Source organism: Acanthochromis polyacanthus, chromosome 2, assembly GCF_021347895.1.
Source record: "Acanthochromis polyacanthus isolate Apoly-LR-REF ecotype Palm Island chromosome 2, KAUST_Apoly_ChrSc, whole genome shotgun sequence".
NCBI classification, from domain to species: domain Eukaryota; kingdom Metazoa; phylum Chordata; class Actinopteri; family Pomacentridae; genus Acanthochromis; species Acanthochromis polyacanthus.
The window spans coordinates 7,868,921-7,886,223 of NC_067114.1; the positions used below are offsets into that span (position 1 = coordinate 7,868,921).

At 39.4% G+C, this 17,303-nt stretch overlaps 1 protein-coding gene across 1 annotated transcript; it reads right to left on the minus strand.

The window, feature by feature from the left end:
- Positions 1 to 9,942: 9,942 nt before the first annotated feature.
- On the minus strand, positions 9,943 to 11,512 carry LOC110956263 (BTB/POZ domain-containing protein KCTD12-like). Its single transcript, XM_022201617.2, has one exon. The coding sequence runs from the start codon at positions 11,394 to 11,396 to the stop codon at positions 10,602 to 10,604; it is 795 nt and encodes a 264-aa protein (XP_022057309.1). The 5' UTR covers positions 11,397 to 11,512; the 3' UTR covers positions 9,943 to 10,601.
- Between the last annotated feature and the right edge of the window lie 5,791 nt (positions 11,513 to 17,303).

Sequence of the window (17,303 nt, forward strand, 5' to 3'; positions counted from 1 at the left end):
GGGTTTCCATTTGTGATTCATTTGTGTACCACATGGTGGCATCCTTGGTTGCATAGTGAAATCCAAATTTCAGTGTCACTGTAAATGGAAATGTCTTCATTTGAATATGGAGAGAGAGTTTGAGGACACACCAATAGAGCAGTGGCATATTTTTAAATGTCTGCTTCTGTAGAATACAATATGACTTACAGTTTAACTTATAATGGTAAAAGGTTTTATAGAATTAAAATGAAGCATTCAGTGATATGACTTTATGTGAATATGATGATATCAGCACTACAGTACTGAACAAGTATGAACAGCTAGCAAAAGAAATTGGATTAAATTTTTAAAAAAACGAAATGCAGTGATTTAAATGTCAACAAATCTCTTACTTACGAAAGAGATGGTTAGTCTTCAAATCTGTTGTGTAATGAAGCAACATTTCTTTTTTGTATTGCATCAACATTGGTTACAAATATAACATGACATGTCTGTGCTTGTCTGTTTTGGTGTGGTGAGACATACGGGTAAGGAAGTACAAGTCCTCATTGCATATATTTGCAACTGTAAAATAACTTTTAAATCGGGAAGTAGTGGTAACTAATTCTGTTTTCTGTATTTATTTTTTAAATCTGTGCCATAAAATAGCACCAGTAAATGTCATCTTTGTTCAAATTACTGAGAACTGTTGTATCAACAGATTTAAGTTTTGTCTCTCACAAAGACCAAGAGAAACTCATCCATGCATTCATCTCTAATAGACTGGATTACTGTAATGGTATTTTAACAAAGAGCATTAAACGGCTTCAGCTCATCCAGAATGCAGCTGCTAGGGTTTTAACCAGGCCTAAGAGATCTAAACGCTTCACACTACTTCTAAAATCTCTACACTGACTTCCAGTCAGTCACAGAATAGATTTTAAAACCTGATTGATCGTTTACAAATCCCAGAATGATTTAGGTCCAGAATACATCTGTGATATGATGGGAGAATATAACCCTAGCAGGGCTAATACAGCCAGGATTCAAGTCAGGTGGTCCAGGCCAGAGTCCAGACTAAACATGGAGATGCAGCGTTTAGCTGTTATGCTGCAAACAAGTGGAACAAACTGCTAGTGGAGATTAAACTTTCACCAAATGTAGACACTTCTAAATCCAGGTTAAAAAAAAACAAAAAAAAAAACCTTTTTCTCATGTGCCTATGCATGAAATCTGCACAGTATCATTTAAGTATCTGCACTTCACTGTAATGCTTAATGTTTTATGTATAGCACTGTGAAATGTCTTGGACATGAAGGGTGCTATACAAATAAACTTGCCTTGTATACTTTAAGAAGATTGACTGCTACTGTACTTTAGTGATAAGGTTTTATTAAGAAATGCTAGCATGTCTGTGTGAGGCAATTCTTATGTCATTTCTCATCCACAACACAGTCCAGATCTACTGCTTCAAAGCAGAGAAGAGTTACTGAAGTACACGGGTATCCTTTTATCTAAACAGTTGAAGCAGTGCACTGTACACTGCAGTTATTTTTTTCTCTTAAGTATGGAGGAACTATTTTTAAAGTATTAACTGTGACACACCAACAGGTGCTTTCTCAATCTATAGAGAAATTCTACTGAAAAGCCTATAAAAAATCAAACTTGTGAAAATGTTTTTGTGGTATTTGGGTCAACTGGCTTACAGGAAATTGGTTAAGCAAGGTTAGAGCGACAACAAGGAAGAGAAAGTTTACTGTCCCCAGGCCTTTCATGGGGAAGTGCCATGCTCTGAAATGGTAGGTCAACACTGAGTGCACGACTGAAATGTGGACATGGGAAGAGTTTGTTTAGAGATACAGGGGACTCAGTTTAACCATTATGTGAGTTGAGAAGGCAGCATTTCATTCATACAAGGAAGTAGTTTCCAATTCAAATCTGCTGCAGTTCACACACAACTCAGTCTTGTCTGTTTTTTTTTTTTTTCTATGCCACCCTTTCAACTTAGATAAGCTCTGAGGTGAGGAAAGGAAGCTGCAAGAAAAGCGTCGAATGTTATCTAGGTCATTGCAGCAACGACTATCATTTTATTGGTTGTTTGAACCCTGAACTCACTATGGACAGACACGGTTGTACTGAGATGTTAAACACTGGCCATTCAGCGCTCTCGGCCTAATGGATGGAAATGTTTTTACAGTTTAATGTGACCTGGTCTTTTGGATGGGAGAGTTCAGTTCCCCAAAGGCCCAAGTGGAGACATTTTTCAGTTTCTGACATGCTCCATCTGTTTAAGCTGACACTTGTGACTCCAGCCTGACCCATTTAAATAAAAGTACAGTAAGCAGGAAACGGCAAAGGGTTGAAACAGGACACATTTAATAACATTGGTTGGTTCGAATATAGCTTGAGAGCTGGACAATTGAGCGGATTGATTGTGCGGACAGTGTTTACAGAGCAGTCATTCTAAACAGCCCTGCTGTTGTTGGGGGGGGGGGGGGGTCTAAACAAAAAACTAATCTGTAAAGCTTTAAAGAAGGTTGCACTCTGACATCTGTTATCTTAATGAGTTACAAAACATCTGGACTAGATACAAGCTGACTGCAGTGGAATAATGCTGAAATGAGATGAAATTGAGAAGTGACAGGGAGGTTGCCAGATAGAGGATATGTTTTTAAATCTGCTTAAATTACAAATGTAAGACATAAATAGCCATGACAAATGATAGAAGAGGTCTGTGTGAAGCAACACCACAATGTTTTCCAAAAGCTACCGATGCGGTTTTTCATTTTAAAACATGATTGCAGAGCAGCCAAATGGAAACCCATGACCTGGGGTGGCCATCAAAAATCTAAGTATTTTCAAGGCTTATTGCTTCCTTTGAGTAAGGGAAAGTACCTCAAGATTTTCATTTATTTATTTTTTGTAACATGGGACAACTTCCAAGATGCCCTGAAGCTATTTATTGTACTATTTTAAACCTGCCTTATGTTAGCTTCAGAGGAAATGGTTGTTCATTCAAAGCTCTTCCAACAAAGTTTCGTTGAGAGATTTTTTTTTGAACAGCTGGACAAATATTTAACTTTTAGTTCCAGGACTGCTGGCTCTGTCGTGGTCCACCCTGTGTTAAAGAACGCACTTCACATTTTGTGTTGAACTTATCAAGTTTTATAGCACAAAAACTGTTCTTTTTGAGCTCTGGCACCTGTCTTCTTTCTACCGTTACAGCTAACAGTTTGATTAAAATTCCGTTAAAGTGACACTTCGAGCAGGCCAATGTTTCAGCCTCACAGAATAGTTTTAAGTTACAAATGTGGCTCCGAGTTCCTGTGTGTACATGTCTGTTTAACTGTTGCAGTCTAACTCCACAAAAGGCTGCCTATGTGCTATCTGGGCAAAATAGGAAGAAGTAGGCAGGCCTGGGCCTTGCAGATATCAGTGTGTCATCGGAGTGAAACATCACGGCTGTAACATTAACCAGAGCCCAAACACAGAGCTGCAGTGACACACGTCCAGCTCAAAAACAGCCAGGCAGGCAGACCAGGAATCTGTTTCAACAATCCTCACTTCTGCTGAAAGTAAGACTTAATATGGAGATTTAGGACATAATTCAAGGGCTAAAGACAAGAAATACTTTCTTTGGGATCTGGCATTTGGCACTTTTCAAAATGCTGCGTCACCCTTTTTCACTGTGAAATGACAAGCATGTCACTGTGAGGTTCCAGTAAACACGGTGAACCTAAATGCTAACATGCTTATGTCATTGATCAGCTGATAGTTGGCTGTTGCTTGTTTGCAAGCTAATATTTTTTTTGTCACAACACAAAATGGCGGCTGAGCCTGATGGGAATGCTAGATTAAATGGAAAGATTCCGACATGATGTTGGAAAAGTTAATTCATCAAAGTTATTGGGGAATATCCTCAGGGTACCATGAATGTCTGTAAATTTCACTGCAATACATGCAGCGGTCAACAACAGATTCACATGTCTTGGTGAACGGAAAAATTCTAAACTGACAATGAAAAAGTCAAGGAATCCCCAAAGTCAGCGGGGTACATCCTCTGGGTACCATAAAAGTCCTTAAATTTCACAGCAATCCATCAAGCAGTTAGTGAAAGATTTCAGTTTGGAATGTCACAGTAAACTGACAATTCTGACATGATGGAAAAGTCAATGAATCAAAGTCGTTAAGACTCATCCTCTGGGTACCACGAATGTTTGTAAATTTCACAGCAACTTCTCCAGCAATTAATGACGGATACGTTTTGTATGCCATAGTAAATGGACAAATTAAGACCTGATGATGAAAAAGTCAAGGAATCATCGTTGGTAGGTTTCATTCTCTGGGTACCATGAATGTCTGGAAATTTCACAGCGATTGCTTTAGCACTTCTTGACAGATTACAGTTTAGTGGCAGACCAACAAAGACAAGGTTGGATCATGCTCTTTGTCTTGTATATGTTGCATTAACCCTTTGATGCACAACATGGGTCAAAAGAAACCCATATTCCATTGAATATGGGTTACTTTTGACCTTTGTTGTGCATCATAGGCTTAAGGGGAACTATCTTAAAACTTATGAGACAAGTAAACACACGTATGAGTAACTGCTGTAAATTTGATATGTCCTCAAGAACCAGTACAAACTCGAAACATTTTTCTTTGAACAGAGAGGGAAAAAAAAAATCAGTATCTTACATTTCCTGCATTCCAACTTATTTGAGGAGGTCTTGGTAAGCTTCACAAACACACTTCCACAGTGAGGTTGATGAGATGTTTAAGTGATGGACTTTGAATTAGCTCCTTTCACGTCTTGCCCTTTCAAGCAGTTCTGAGAGGGAGGTAGAGGAGGGGGGCTGCACTTCTTGTGAAAGGAAGCCCACTGCAGCACCAGCAGGGGAGGAGGATGCTTGCTCTCTTCCTCTCTATTCCCTGCAGCTGATTGATGCTGGCAGCCTTTTACCTTTTAGTTTACCGGCACAGTGCAAGCCTCAGCTTTGTTACTGGGACCTGCACCAATCTCCGGTCTGCTGCTGGGCGCTGGGAGCAGCTCAGCGGAGACTGGCGACATTTACACCCTCCCTCTACCCGACAAAAACTACACAGAGCTGACAGGGGCGAAAGAGCTTTATGGTCAGAGGCACAGAGGTAGAGTCCTTGACGGAGACGGATAACACAGCCACCGGAGAATCACAGATTTTAATCTCTGTCTGCAGCTGTACCTGGCTTTTATCCTCCGTATGGCTGTTAGCAGAGATGTACAGCTTTGAAGCGTTTTGAAAGCAAACACATTCCATGCAACAGTCAGACAGTATCCAGAGAAACATTTAAACACCAGAACTTACTGAACTCTTTATTTCATGCATAGCAACAGGCTACAGTTACCGCATATTTCGTCCATTTGTTTTCTCTAAATCCATTAAAAAGCTACCCTAAGTTAACATAAATAAGATCATATTTATTTTTAGCTACCTCTTGCACTCGGTTGAATTGAAAAGGTCAACTGTTTTTACTTGCTAAAGGTCATTTGCAGTTTAAAAAAACAAAAGCAGAACTGATGACCACAAGTTGATTCTTCCGCTAACTTTTATTATCTTGCGTAGCTTTATATAAAGCAGGGATTTTTTTGTGGTGCTGATATGACAATAGACGATATGTATATGATCGGCTGTGTGGTTTTCATCATTTTTTTTATTTTGTTACAATGCTGTGCTCATCATTAGCGGGAACAGGAAGAGCAGAAGTTTGCTGTCTGCAGGATTGTCTCTTACTGCTGAGGCTTTACAAGATCAAGTGGGCTTATTTCAGGCTTGCAGGGGGGAGCAAAGTTCTGACTGGAATTTCTTATTGCTTTAATTTCCTGCGTCTTACCTCCTTTTTGTGGGCAGTGACTGAACTCCGTAGTCTGCTTAAACACACAAACATTCAGTGCCCTCAAACGTAAAGAGGAAATCAGGTGAAATATTGCTGCAATCCACAGTGACAATAACAGAAGTGTCAGATTGTAAAACTGAATAATGCTACGGAATGAAAGCTATTGGCACTAAATTGCTGTGGATTAGAGTGTCACATTTCAAGAGTATAGCTGAGCTTTCAAATGATGGATTGTGGCTTAACCAGTGTTTTAGTAGCTCTGCCAGACTGCTGCTCCAGGGAAGGATTTCTGAAAGAGGATGTTTGTTTTCTTGTGAAAACAGGAAAGTTCAGCGATACATCATACTTTCAATAATGAGGCATACATATACATTTATTTTCTATTCCAACACATTTCTTAGAAGTGTTAATGATTCAAGGAATGTGTGGGCCCTTAATGGCTTCATTGCTTGGTAACACAAACACTTAACTCTGTTAATTATGTATTCGAGTGGTTATCAAACACTAACAGTCTGCAGTGACAGAAGCTTGTAACCATGCTCTGCTGCAGTATGTGTACTTTACATTAGCCATCAATAGTTAAAAAGCTTCTTAAGGTTTATTCAAACAGTGAAGTGTTAAAATACCAAAATAACTGAGGACATCAAAAAACAATGAAAAAGCCCCAGAGCCATCGAGTAAGTGGACCGGGAGTTGTTTTGTCAGCTGCTGTTTCCAAGGTTAAAAATAAGATGGCAGCTTTTAAATTAACAAGTCCTAAAGGTGCTCGGAATCATGGAAAGCCTCGATGGGAAATGAGTGGGAGCCATGTCATATGACCAAAGTGGACCTAGTTCAAGACTGAGATCTGCTTTCAGAGCCTTTTTGGCCAGTCAGTAGTTTTGACCACAGAAATTTGATGGAAATGTTAATTTAATTATAAGAGTGAAAAAATGACCACTCAGTTTGTCAGGGGGAGAGATTCCAGGCTTGTGTGAGATCGCTGATAGGACTTTAAAGGAACAGCTGCAGTGGGAGAAATATTTGATTTCTTGCATAAAGTTGCGTAAGAAAAGTGATACCACTCTTACGTCTGCATGAAGATCCGTTGATGAACTAATTCAAATCTCACTTGTTTAATCTGTACAAAAGCTGCTGTAGTATCTGACCTGTGAGGCCAGACGTGTTGTTAGACGTGATTATGTTGACCTGAGACGTGATGTTGGACGTGTTGCTAGGCATGTGCTATATTCTAGAATGGACTGTATCTTCTTGCTGAAAGAACTCAGTGTTGTATTAGTAGTTCATTTGTCTAGGGAATTATCCTATGGATTCCGCAACAGGGTTTATCAATGAGGCTCTTGTTTTTTGGTCTTCTGATACAAATCAAATGTTGTGACATGGTTCTGCTTGTTTAAAATGTATAAAATTGACCTCCGTTTGCTGTTTGGGGAGATTCATTTGGCCGGATTCTCCCAGACAGTCTCTCTGTCTGATAGATGCTGTTCTTCCTTATAATAAACTTATTATTAAGCAAGTTAGTGTCAATGGATGTTTCTTCTCCACCTGCACTGCAGTTTAAAAACAAGAAGTTGCAGTTTTATTCATGTCATCCATGAGCTTTATTGGGGCTGTGACTGGCTAAGCTAAGCCAACCTGCTGCTGGCTGTAGCTTCATATTCAGCAGACATACAGTATGTGAAAATAGTGTTGCTATTTTTTTTTCTTTAGTTTCAGATTTTTTCCCCCATGCAGTTAATGAATTTCTGGTGCATGCATTGATTTAAAAAAAAAAAGCCACTCTGCAAATAAAGCTAGCTTTGTTGTAGGTCGAGTCTTATTTTTATTTTTTGTGTTCAGTTAAGACTGTGATATAGATTTGGATAACTTGCAGATCATGACATGTTTAGAACTTCACTGGTCATTATTACAGCAAAAACTTCAGGGTGGCTACAGTAAAATGCTTGGAACACAAGGTAAAAATGATACTGACCTCTTTCCTATTAACTTTAAGGTTTTCACCTTTATAAAATGTCATAATGCCATTTGCGATTTGATGTCTTTGCTAGCAGTGAAGGAATTTTACTGTAAATTAAACATTCTATGTATCACCGAATGAAACGAGTGTTCTTGCATGTACCTAAGGGCAATCATGTTTTATTTTCTGCCCTCACACCTGATCTAAACAAATAGAAACACAGCTTGAATTAATTATTCATGTGTTGTTCCCTCTGTGAACAGTGTGAGGTGTCTCTATCAGAGGTGCTGGAGATGGAATTTAAAAAAAATTAAGCAGTATTAAAGACACACATAGTGAGTTAGAGGCAGTGACTGTGAGAGAGAAAGTGTGAAAGATTTAGCACATTGAGGCTGATATGAAGAAAGCCAGCAGGTCTGTGTTATCTTCAGCTCTGCAAATTGGCTAATTTGGCTCTCTTTATCTCTCTCCCTCGTGCACTCTGCGTATTCAGAAGTGTGTGAGTTTTCTGTTCAGAGAGAGAGCGTAAATAGCATACATCAATTGAAATGTGTTTTGGAGGTGTTTTATCACAAACCACACACACAGAGAAGCAAGTCTATTAGAAATAACTGCTTGGCAAAGAAACTCACTGTTGCCTCAAAGGGAAGTTTAAATGTGTCTTTTGACCAACGTTTGTCATTATCTTGTTATATGGTTTCAGTCCAGAATGAAGTATTGGAGGATATTATCGAATCTCACAAGAGTTGAAAGCAACATCGAGTTTTCTTGCGATACTGTGTGCAGTCAGACTCACAGTATGTGTCTGATTCTGTTGAGCCTTACTTGTTTCGGTCGAGGACAGCGAGCTCTACGTTCTGTTTCTGGAGATCACGCTGGAGGAAGAGTCGCAGTCGATCCTTCCTTTTTCCTGTCCAGATGGCGGCATCAGCTGACAGCATACGAAGTCTCTTGTGTTGACATATCTATCTTTGAGGCTCTTGCAAAGCTCCTCGGTAGCAGAAGTGTGTGTGGGTGGCCGGGCAGTTGCAGAAGTGAGTGTGCATTTGTGTGTTAGTGTGTATTTGCATGTGGAGATTTAGAGAACAAAGCCCCTCCATAACATATTTCACAGTAACCGCTTTAGATGCTCCTGGACATCTTACAAATAAATGATTCATTTTGCAGATTTTTTTTTTTGCACATTTGTATTCAAGTACACTCTAACACAACCCACACAAAGCCTTTTTTGTATTGATCCTGGGAGAGCTTGGATTTGTGCCCCAGGATCCCACCAGAGAACAGACATTTGATTACTGTACTTGTCAGCCAAAGAGAAATCCCCCCTCCTTCTCCTTCCCATCCTGCCCAGGGGAGATAACAGAACTCTGCTGTGTGTTGCACAGAAAGGACACTCTGCTCTGTTCTGCCAGATCGGCAAGTAAGATCTGTTTATGGCTACGTTTCATCTGCGTTTATTTTCATTTTAACTTGAGAAGATTTGGGGTAAATGGGGAAGTCGTGTCGTTGAGACGGCAGTAAAAATATTACATAGATTCCTTCAGTGTTATAGGCCTCAGTGGGAAGAAAGGGAAATGCAAGGAGTTCCTCCTCTACAGCTTGGTTTAAATTCTATTTAACATGCAGAAATTTGAAAACTCACAATGAAGATACCAATTCATCTCTGTACTGTAGGGTTTTTTTTTTGTGCCATGAAAAAAACGAGACTCGATGGCAGATTGTGTTTGATACAAAGCAGCTGCAACTTAGAACATCACCTCCTACAATTCATGATGGGTAAATGTTACATTCAATGTTAAAAACAATACGGGAAAAGTTAAATTAGGTCAAAATAAAATCTAAGAACACTGAGGATGGATTTGATCTCTAATATGCCTGTAATTCTGGCTGATCACATGAGAGATGCTTCACTAATCTTTCAATGAAAATATCTAGATAGCATTTTCTATGAAAGAACTCAGATAAGATGAACTTGGAAACTTCCGAAATGCCTTCAGCCTTTCTGGGAAAGTCATAGTCGACAATCACCAAGATACCGGTGACCTTAGAGGATAAAACAATCCATGATGTGTGAAGAACATTGCATCGTTGTGTTTGCAAAAATCTCAAAAAAGTTTTTGCATGAAACCCAAAACAACAATGAAATGGAAAATTTTTCAATGTCACACTTTATTTGCTGTGCCTTTATATCTAAAGAGGAAACAATTACATCTGTCCAAAGATGGCACAAAAAAGAACCAAAAAGACATCCCAAAGTGTAATCTTCAAAGCAGCCGTACTGTACGCAACAATAAAATAATCATACCATCGAAGCAGCCTACTGTCAATACACAAAATTAAAGTCTGGGGAGATAAAAGATAAGAATACAGGAGCTGCAGGTCAAAAACAGACCAAAACAGACTATTTTCACTAACGGGAAGCTGCAAGCACAACTCAGGAAGGAACAGAAGAAAGCAGCCTAACATTTCTGCCAGCCAGAGGAGCCATTTATGTCATTTACTCAACAACAAAACAGTGTTTGTAAAAGCCATAAAGGTTACGAGGCCTTAAAATAACCCAGTTGAGAAGTCAGTGATATATTAGACAAGTCACTTTGCCTTTGCTTTCCGCTAACCAAAGAGATTTAGACCACAAGAGGAAGAAAATGGCAGAAAAGTTGGCTCTGGTGCATCCTGATCCTACTGACAAAAAAAAAAAAAGAACAAAAGATACAGAAAACTCAAACTGCCACTTTTGGATGTTAATTAAAGCAACTAATGATGGTTTTATTCCCCAGAGTGAGCATAAATGTACTCCTACACACTCAGTTCATCGACAGAAGACATACTCGGTGTAGCTGGTCCACAGTTTGTCCTCTCCGGGGTCACTGCTGCCGTAGGAGCAGGTCCCTGTAGAGCTGCAGGCCACCATGTGGAAACCAGCGTCGGCCAGCCGGTCAAACGCCTGCTCCAGAAAGTTATACTTGAGGTAATACCTGGAGGTGTATTTATCAGGGGGGCGGTCCGGGTCTCGGCTTTCATTCAGGGTTTCCCCGAACACCTCTTTAGCCAGAGAGATCTTGCTGCACACAGTTATTCTGGCCACCCTGCGGAACTTGGCGTCCGCCTGGATGTCCCTCCCGATGGTGTAGCTGCCTCTGTAGCCGACGGTGATGAAGCCGGCGGGGGCCCCGGGGGAGCGCAGCGCCCGGTCCGAGGAGGAGGTGACCGGGCTGAGGAGCTCAGCCTCCTCCGGGTCGCCGCTGTCCTCCGTGTACGAGCTGTCCTTACTGGTCGCTGCCAGGCGCCTCGACAGCTCCGGCAGCTGGAAGAAGTCCGCCTCTTTCTGCAGCCTCCGCTTCTCTTTGAAAAACTCGGGCAGGAAAAGCTCCGAGTCGCGCAAGTAATCCAAAATGTAGCGGAACAGAAAGCCGTCCCGGTCGAAGAAGAAGCGGCCCTTGCTGTCTTTGGGCAGATCCGCCGGGGAGCTCTGGGTGAACTTGGCCCAGAGGAGAGAGTTGGGGACCGCGGTGAGAGTTTCCAGACGGGTTACATACACCTGCCCGCCCACGTTCAGCTCCACGATCTCAGGGAAAGTTGAACTTTGTCTGTCGGTTTGTGCCATGTCTGTCCCTGTAGGCAACCATGAGAGCTGGGGAGTATCCTGACTGTACAGAAATGTTTATACTGGTTTGGCTGCGTGGGAGGAGAAGGAACAGGACGGCCAGCAGAGACATTAACTGTTGAGAGAACACAATGCTGCCTTCAAGGGTTCCATGTACAAATCTAAACTTCCTACTTCAAAAATTTTAACATCTGAATTTGTATCATGTGATGTCTGGTAATCTCCCAGCGATGGAAGATGATCCCCATTTAAACAAATTTGTTGATCTTTAATAAAAAAAAAATCGAATAAAAATAGAAGAAATATACTTTATTGATCCTCAAGGGGAAATTCTGTTGTTACAGTAGCCAGAAAAAAGAGTAAAGGGACCACCATTACAAGAGAAAATAATAGAAAAATACACCAATATATAAAATGCACAATAAAGCACGAAATATATTATGAATGAAAAATACAAAACTGAAGAATGCACCATAAAGGGTCAAATTATAACAAGAATATACAACAATATACATTTTTAAATGATGTAGTGAAAAATTATAAAGTAGGAGCAATGGAGGAACTGTACTTAGTTACAACATTGCAACTGGAATTCTTTTACCATTTATTACATTTTGGTTGGTATTCTTCTACAACTGCTAGTATTTCCAACTTGTCTGGTCAATAAAGTCTGTACAGTACATTATAGGACCTGCTCTGCATCTTCATTATGTAGCCTACATATCAGTTTTGGTCAGATATAACTATTGTCCATTTTTCATGTCAGGTGGCAAAGATTTGGGAACACTGTGGAGCTTCTTGTGCCCATAACTGATGTCTTTTACCGTCTGCTGTAACACTTTTATGACAGCTCGTTGACTGCTTCAAGTGAAGTAAGGATGTGATGAAATCTGTCGCAGGACGTGTCTGTCTTTATGCTGCATGGTACATACAGTACCCATAAAAAAAATTCACACTACTTCGAAGTTTTCTACCTTTTACTTCTTTTCTGCTTTGAATCGTGGCTGTTTCTTGACAGGTTTTTACAGAAAAAGACTCTTTCATGCCAAAGTGAAAACAGACAAAGTAATTGCATTAAGACTGTGTACATCGGTCTCAATCAGCATTGCACCTCTGACGCTGCATTTTTACCGCACTGTTCTTTGCAAAACTACTCAGTCTATCAGTTTGCATTGGTATCATGAGAGAACAACTCTTTTCGAGTCCAACCACAAAGTCTTATTTGGATTAAGGTTTGGGCTTTGATTCAAGCCTGTATAGGGCCTCCTGCAGAGAAGCATCCACACATCATGATGCTGCCACCACCGTGCTTCACAGTGGGGGTGGGGTGTTTGTTTGTGATGATATACAGTGTTTGGTGTTCACCAAACCTTGCAGATCCTTTTTGAATTTGAATGATTTATTGTTTGGGGATCAGATCTGTAGTTCAAAGTTTCCGCCATGTTGGTACCAAATGTCTGGTGTTGTGACATCTGTACTTGGTGGTAAAAATGGAAACTAGATGACTAAAGAACATTTTCATAGCTTTTGTCCTTCACAGATTCAGGAACAAACAGTAAACAACACAAACTGAAATAACTGCAGATATTAGCTCAACTGCCAACGGAAATAAATATCTTTCCTCTGACAGTAAATTTTCTTTGGGGAAACATTTTGCACCATTTTAGAGAGCAAACAACTAACGATTAATCCCGGACCTAACTGTCAGTAGATTAGCACTTAGCCGCGGCTCTAACAGAGATGAAGGAAACCAGGAGATGAAAAAACTTTCCTCACAAAGTGACACGACACAAAGCGACACGACGTTAACACCAAGAAGCAGCTCGACATGTGAAACACGAATCCCTTCCCTTCGATGGAAACATTCAGGACGCCATTTAGTCTGATGGTCAAAAAGCTCAATCAGACCAAAAAACACAATAGTGGTTTTCTCTTTCTCTTTTCATATTGCTATAAAGCTTTTGCTGCTGAAGAACATCAAAACTCTGTTCTTTTTGTTGTTCTTGTAGTTCAAAAAGTTCCAAGGGGGGTAAATACTTTTTTCATTGGCACTATAACGATATAACGGTCAAGCTGGCTACAGAAACATTGACACAGTATAGTTTATTTCGATCATAGTAATACAGCTTAAACGGACGAGAAGCAGGCAAGCCATTATTACGAAGATAAAACTATTGTGACAACCATTACACTCTCCATTCGTTGTGCTTACATAAAGCACCACAAGGTTAATACCACTTTATGTAAGCTGTCACATAAAAAGAGAGCAGTGATATAAACAGTTGTGATACTCAGGATCCACTCAGTTTTGTAGGAATTCTAGAGCTTTTGATCATATCTGATGATTCTTATCAGCAGGAATCTGCTTGGTTGCATTTTCTGAGCTCTTAAGTGACCTCTTACAAAAGTTAAAAGTTTTGCTCACACAGATTAAACTTTCAGCAACTTTGCAATTTTATGAGAATTCAATGAACTCAATCTGCAAGAAGATTCTTTGAAAGCTCCTGTACGGCTACACTGCTATGTTTTATTCCTCTCATTACAGGACTTTGCACTGCATTTGTCATAAAAGTTTGATGTGGCTTTTTGTTGTCTTATTTCTTGTGCATAAAAGTGTTCAAAGCATTGCTAAAATGACTGCCTTTAGTTGGAAGTACAACGTCAAGTTCAGCAGTGCAGGGGCGATACAATCTTTGTTATAAAAGCACTTTTTTCTTGAGGGCCTTGCACGAATCAAACTCGATGGAGAAATACAACTTGCTGAATGTTGATTAGACATTGATCTTTTCATTGTGACCTTGCCCGTTGCAGTTGAATGTACTTACTTGTATCTGTAAAGTGGCAGTACACTGAGAGAAGGGACTCTGTTCTAGTAGCCTTTGTTGCTATGAAATTGAGCCCAGGGTGCGCATTCTGTTGTAATAAAATATTGATCTTATTAATCAGAACTGATCTCTTGTAGAATTTTAGGTAAGGCAGGTTTATTTGCATAGCGCATTTCACACACAGCAACAATTCAAAGTGTTTTATATGATGCATTAAAATGCAAAATGGCATGAAGACGTTGAAATTCATATTAAAGGAATTTTAAAAAATAGAGATTAATGAAGAACATAACGTAGTATAGTGAATTTCAGTGCTGTACAGACACAGTACATAAACTAAAAGCAGAAAAAAAACTTAGTTTCTAAAATGGCGACAGCTGGGGCATATCTAAGTTGCAAAGGGAGTTGATTCTATCTGTGGGCAGCATTATGCCTAAAGTCATTTGATCTGGTTTCGTTTGAACTCTGGGCACCATTAAACAATCAGGCACTGCAGATCTGTAAGGCCAAACAGACTAATACTATATAGCATTATAAATTTTTAGTTTTGATTGTTGAGAACTTATAGAGAATAAGCCAGACCTTTAATTCAGTTTTCTTTTTTACTTGAAGCTGGTACAAAGACCTAAGAACTGGAGTGAAGTGTTCCCTCTTCTTGTTGTTAGTCAGTATTCTAGATTCTAGCAGTGGCATTTAAAAAGAGTTGCAAATGTCTTATAGTGTTGTAATTGTAGAGACGAGTAAGGAGTGCATTCAGTAGTCCACCCTGCAGGTAATGAGAGCATAAATTAGCTTTTCTAAGTCCTTATTGGGCATAAAGTTTCTCATTTGAACTATGTTTTTAAGATGCAAGTACAGCTTTAATGTGGCTGCACACACAAGACGTCAGTCTGTGTCATTTCAGATACGGTGTTGACGTGCCATCTCAGATTTTGTTACTTATTATTATTATTCATTATGTGAGACCCAACATTAAGGTCTGTAAAAATAGCTTGCTTGAATTTTTGTATGTTTTCATACCTGGGAATTCTTGTATTTTCACCCTCAAAAAACACATCTCACCTGAAAATCTGTTTTAAGGGATCGATATCTCCAGAAATATAGCTCCCACAGACAGGAAACTTGGTGAAGAAACAGACAAACGTGTTTCCAGCAGAGTCCAGGTTTTTACTTATTGGTGCTAGAAAATTGAAAAAAAAAAAGTGCAACATGTTTAAACAAGGACCCCTTAAAGTTCACTCACATCAGCGGAATTTGATTTGGGGCAAGTGTGGTGAGCAAAGATTCCAGTTTTTTTGGTAATTAAATATGCCAAAATAGTGATGTGGACTCATGCGTAGGACAGCAAAAACTGGCCTGAATAGAGAGTTATATTTCTGGAGATACAAACCTTTAAAATTATGTTTCAGGTAAGACTTATTTTATTTATTTAGAGTGAAAATACCAACACTCCCAGCTCTGAAAATATACACAATTCTCAAAATTCAGTCAAAAATATTTTTGCAGAACATACATTTCGGTGCAAAATAACAAAAAAAGTCAACTCTGAACAAAATCTGAGAGGTGCAGCGACTTTCTGATTCCTGTCTGAAGTGACACATACTGGCCCTTGAGGCAAAACTATACTGTGTTTAACAGGATGAATGACAGCATAATATCACACAGGGTAGCTTCCAAGATGATGGTGTATGTGTGCCTGGAGCTTTTGTGTGTTCACTCCTAAAAAGCAGAATAAAAGACCAAGTTGGGTACAGATGATTTACCAAAAGCCTCTGCTTTTAAAATCAAGGTAATCCTAGTCTGACTGATCAGGGATGTCTTGAAAATCCCTTAAAAAGACCTTGTATTTTTCCTCAAATCCACCGAAGTCTTAACATTAAATCGATCTCAGTTTAACACCAAAGACCTTTTTGATCTAGTGCAGAGTAGGCTGTATTCATATTTCAGTCCACACGCCAGCATTTCTGCAGAGGAGGGCCACTGACATCATGACTCGCGCTCGCAGCAGAAGATGTAGTTGCTCTGTTATGTTTCATGTTTAATTTAGTTTGATTCACAAAGCGCATCGGCTATTCACAAGGGAGACCTCTGATTACAATGCATTTGGAAAACAAATCGTCTCGAAAACAAAGTGTGAGAGAACACAAACATTCAGAGACACAGCAGCAGCCTACGGAAATGGATCATAATATATGAATAAGTAATCACGACTAATCAGAATTCTGTTGCAACGAAATCGCTGTTGCAACATCTGTGCAATAAACATAAATATGGGTTAAATCTGCAGACTTTTAGCAATACGGTATGGAAAAATGTGAGTTTTAATTCAAGGAGAAAGCACGAAACATTGTCCAAGAGTGAAAATGTTGAAGAGATTTTGATGTGTCAAACCCCTCCCTGCCAAAAAAAAACACCCCCCAAAAAAAATATAAATATCTAGCTATTTAGTCTAAATCCTGGACTAATAAACTCAAACTACAAAAGTGAAAAGTAAACGACAGTAAACCCATTTAAGGTTTTGTTGTGATGATAAGTGGCATCCAGTGGTAGCATGGAAAGATGAAATCCTGACACCATTTTTTCTTCTTTATCCAGATGCACAGCACAGTTTCTGAACAAAGTTTTCAGGAAAACTGTCCTACAAGTGTCCAGCTTTTGCTATTGAAAGCACGGAAACTTCATGGTGTCATCCTGCCTTTCCTTAGTTTCAATCTTTGGTTAGAGGGACATCTAGTGGGCTGCAATAGAGAAGCAGGTTGTCTCTAATGTCACTGTAATATTAGATGTGTACTGCAGTACGTTGTCTCCAACTTTTGCATCGTCCATCTTCAAGGGTCCGTGTATATTTTGGCCATTGGATTTTCAGTTCTGAAACGGGTAATGAAAAACCAAAAAACTAGTGGCTATTTGATTTTCGTTTTAAAATATAAAAATGAAAATTGAAATACAATGCGTTTTTCCTTTTCATGATCAAAAAAGGAAATACAACATTTTAAAAATGCTTTGATTTTCATGTTATATTTAGAATAACAAAAAAGTAAAATCAGTAAGAGACAGAAAGGATCCGTTTTTTTCTTTTCTG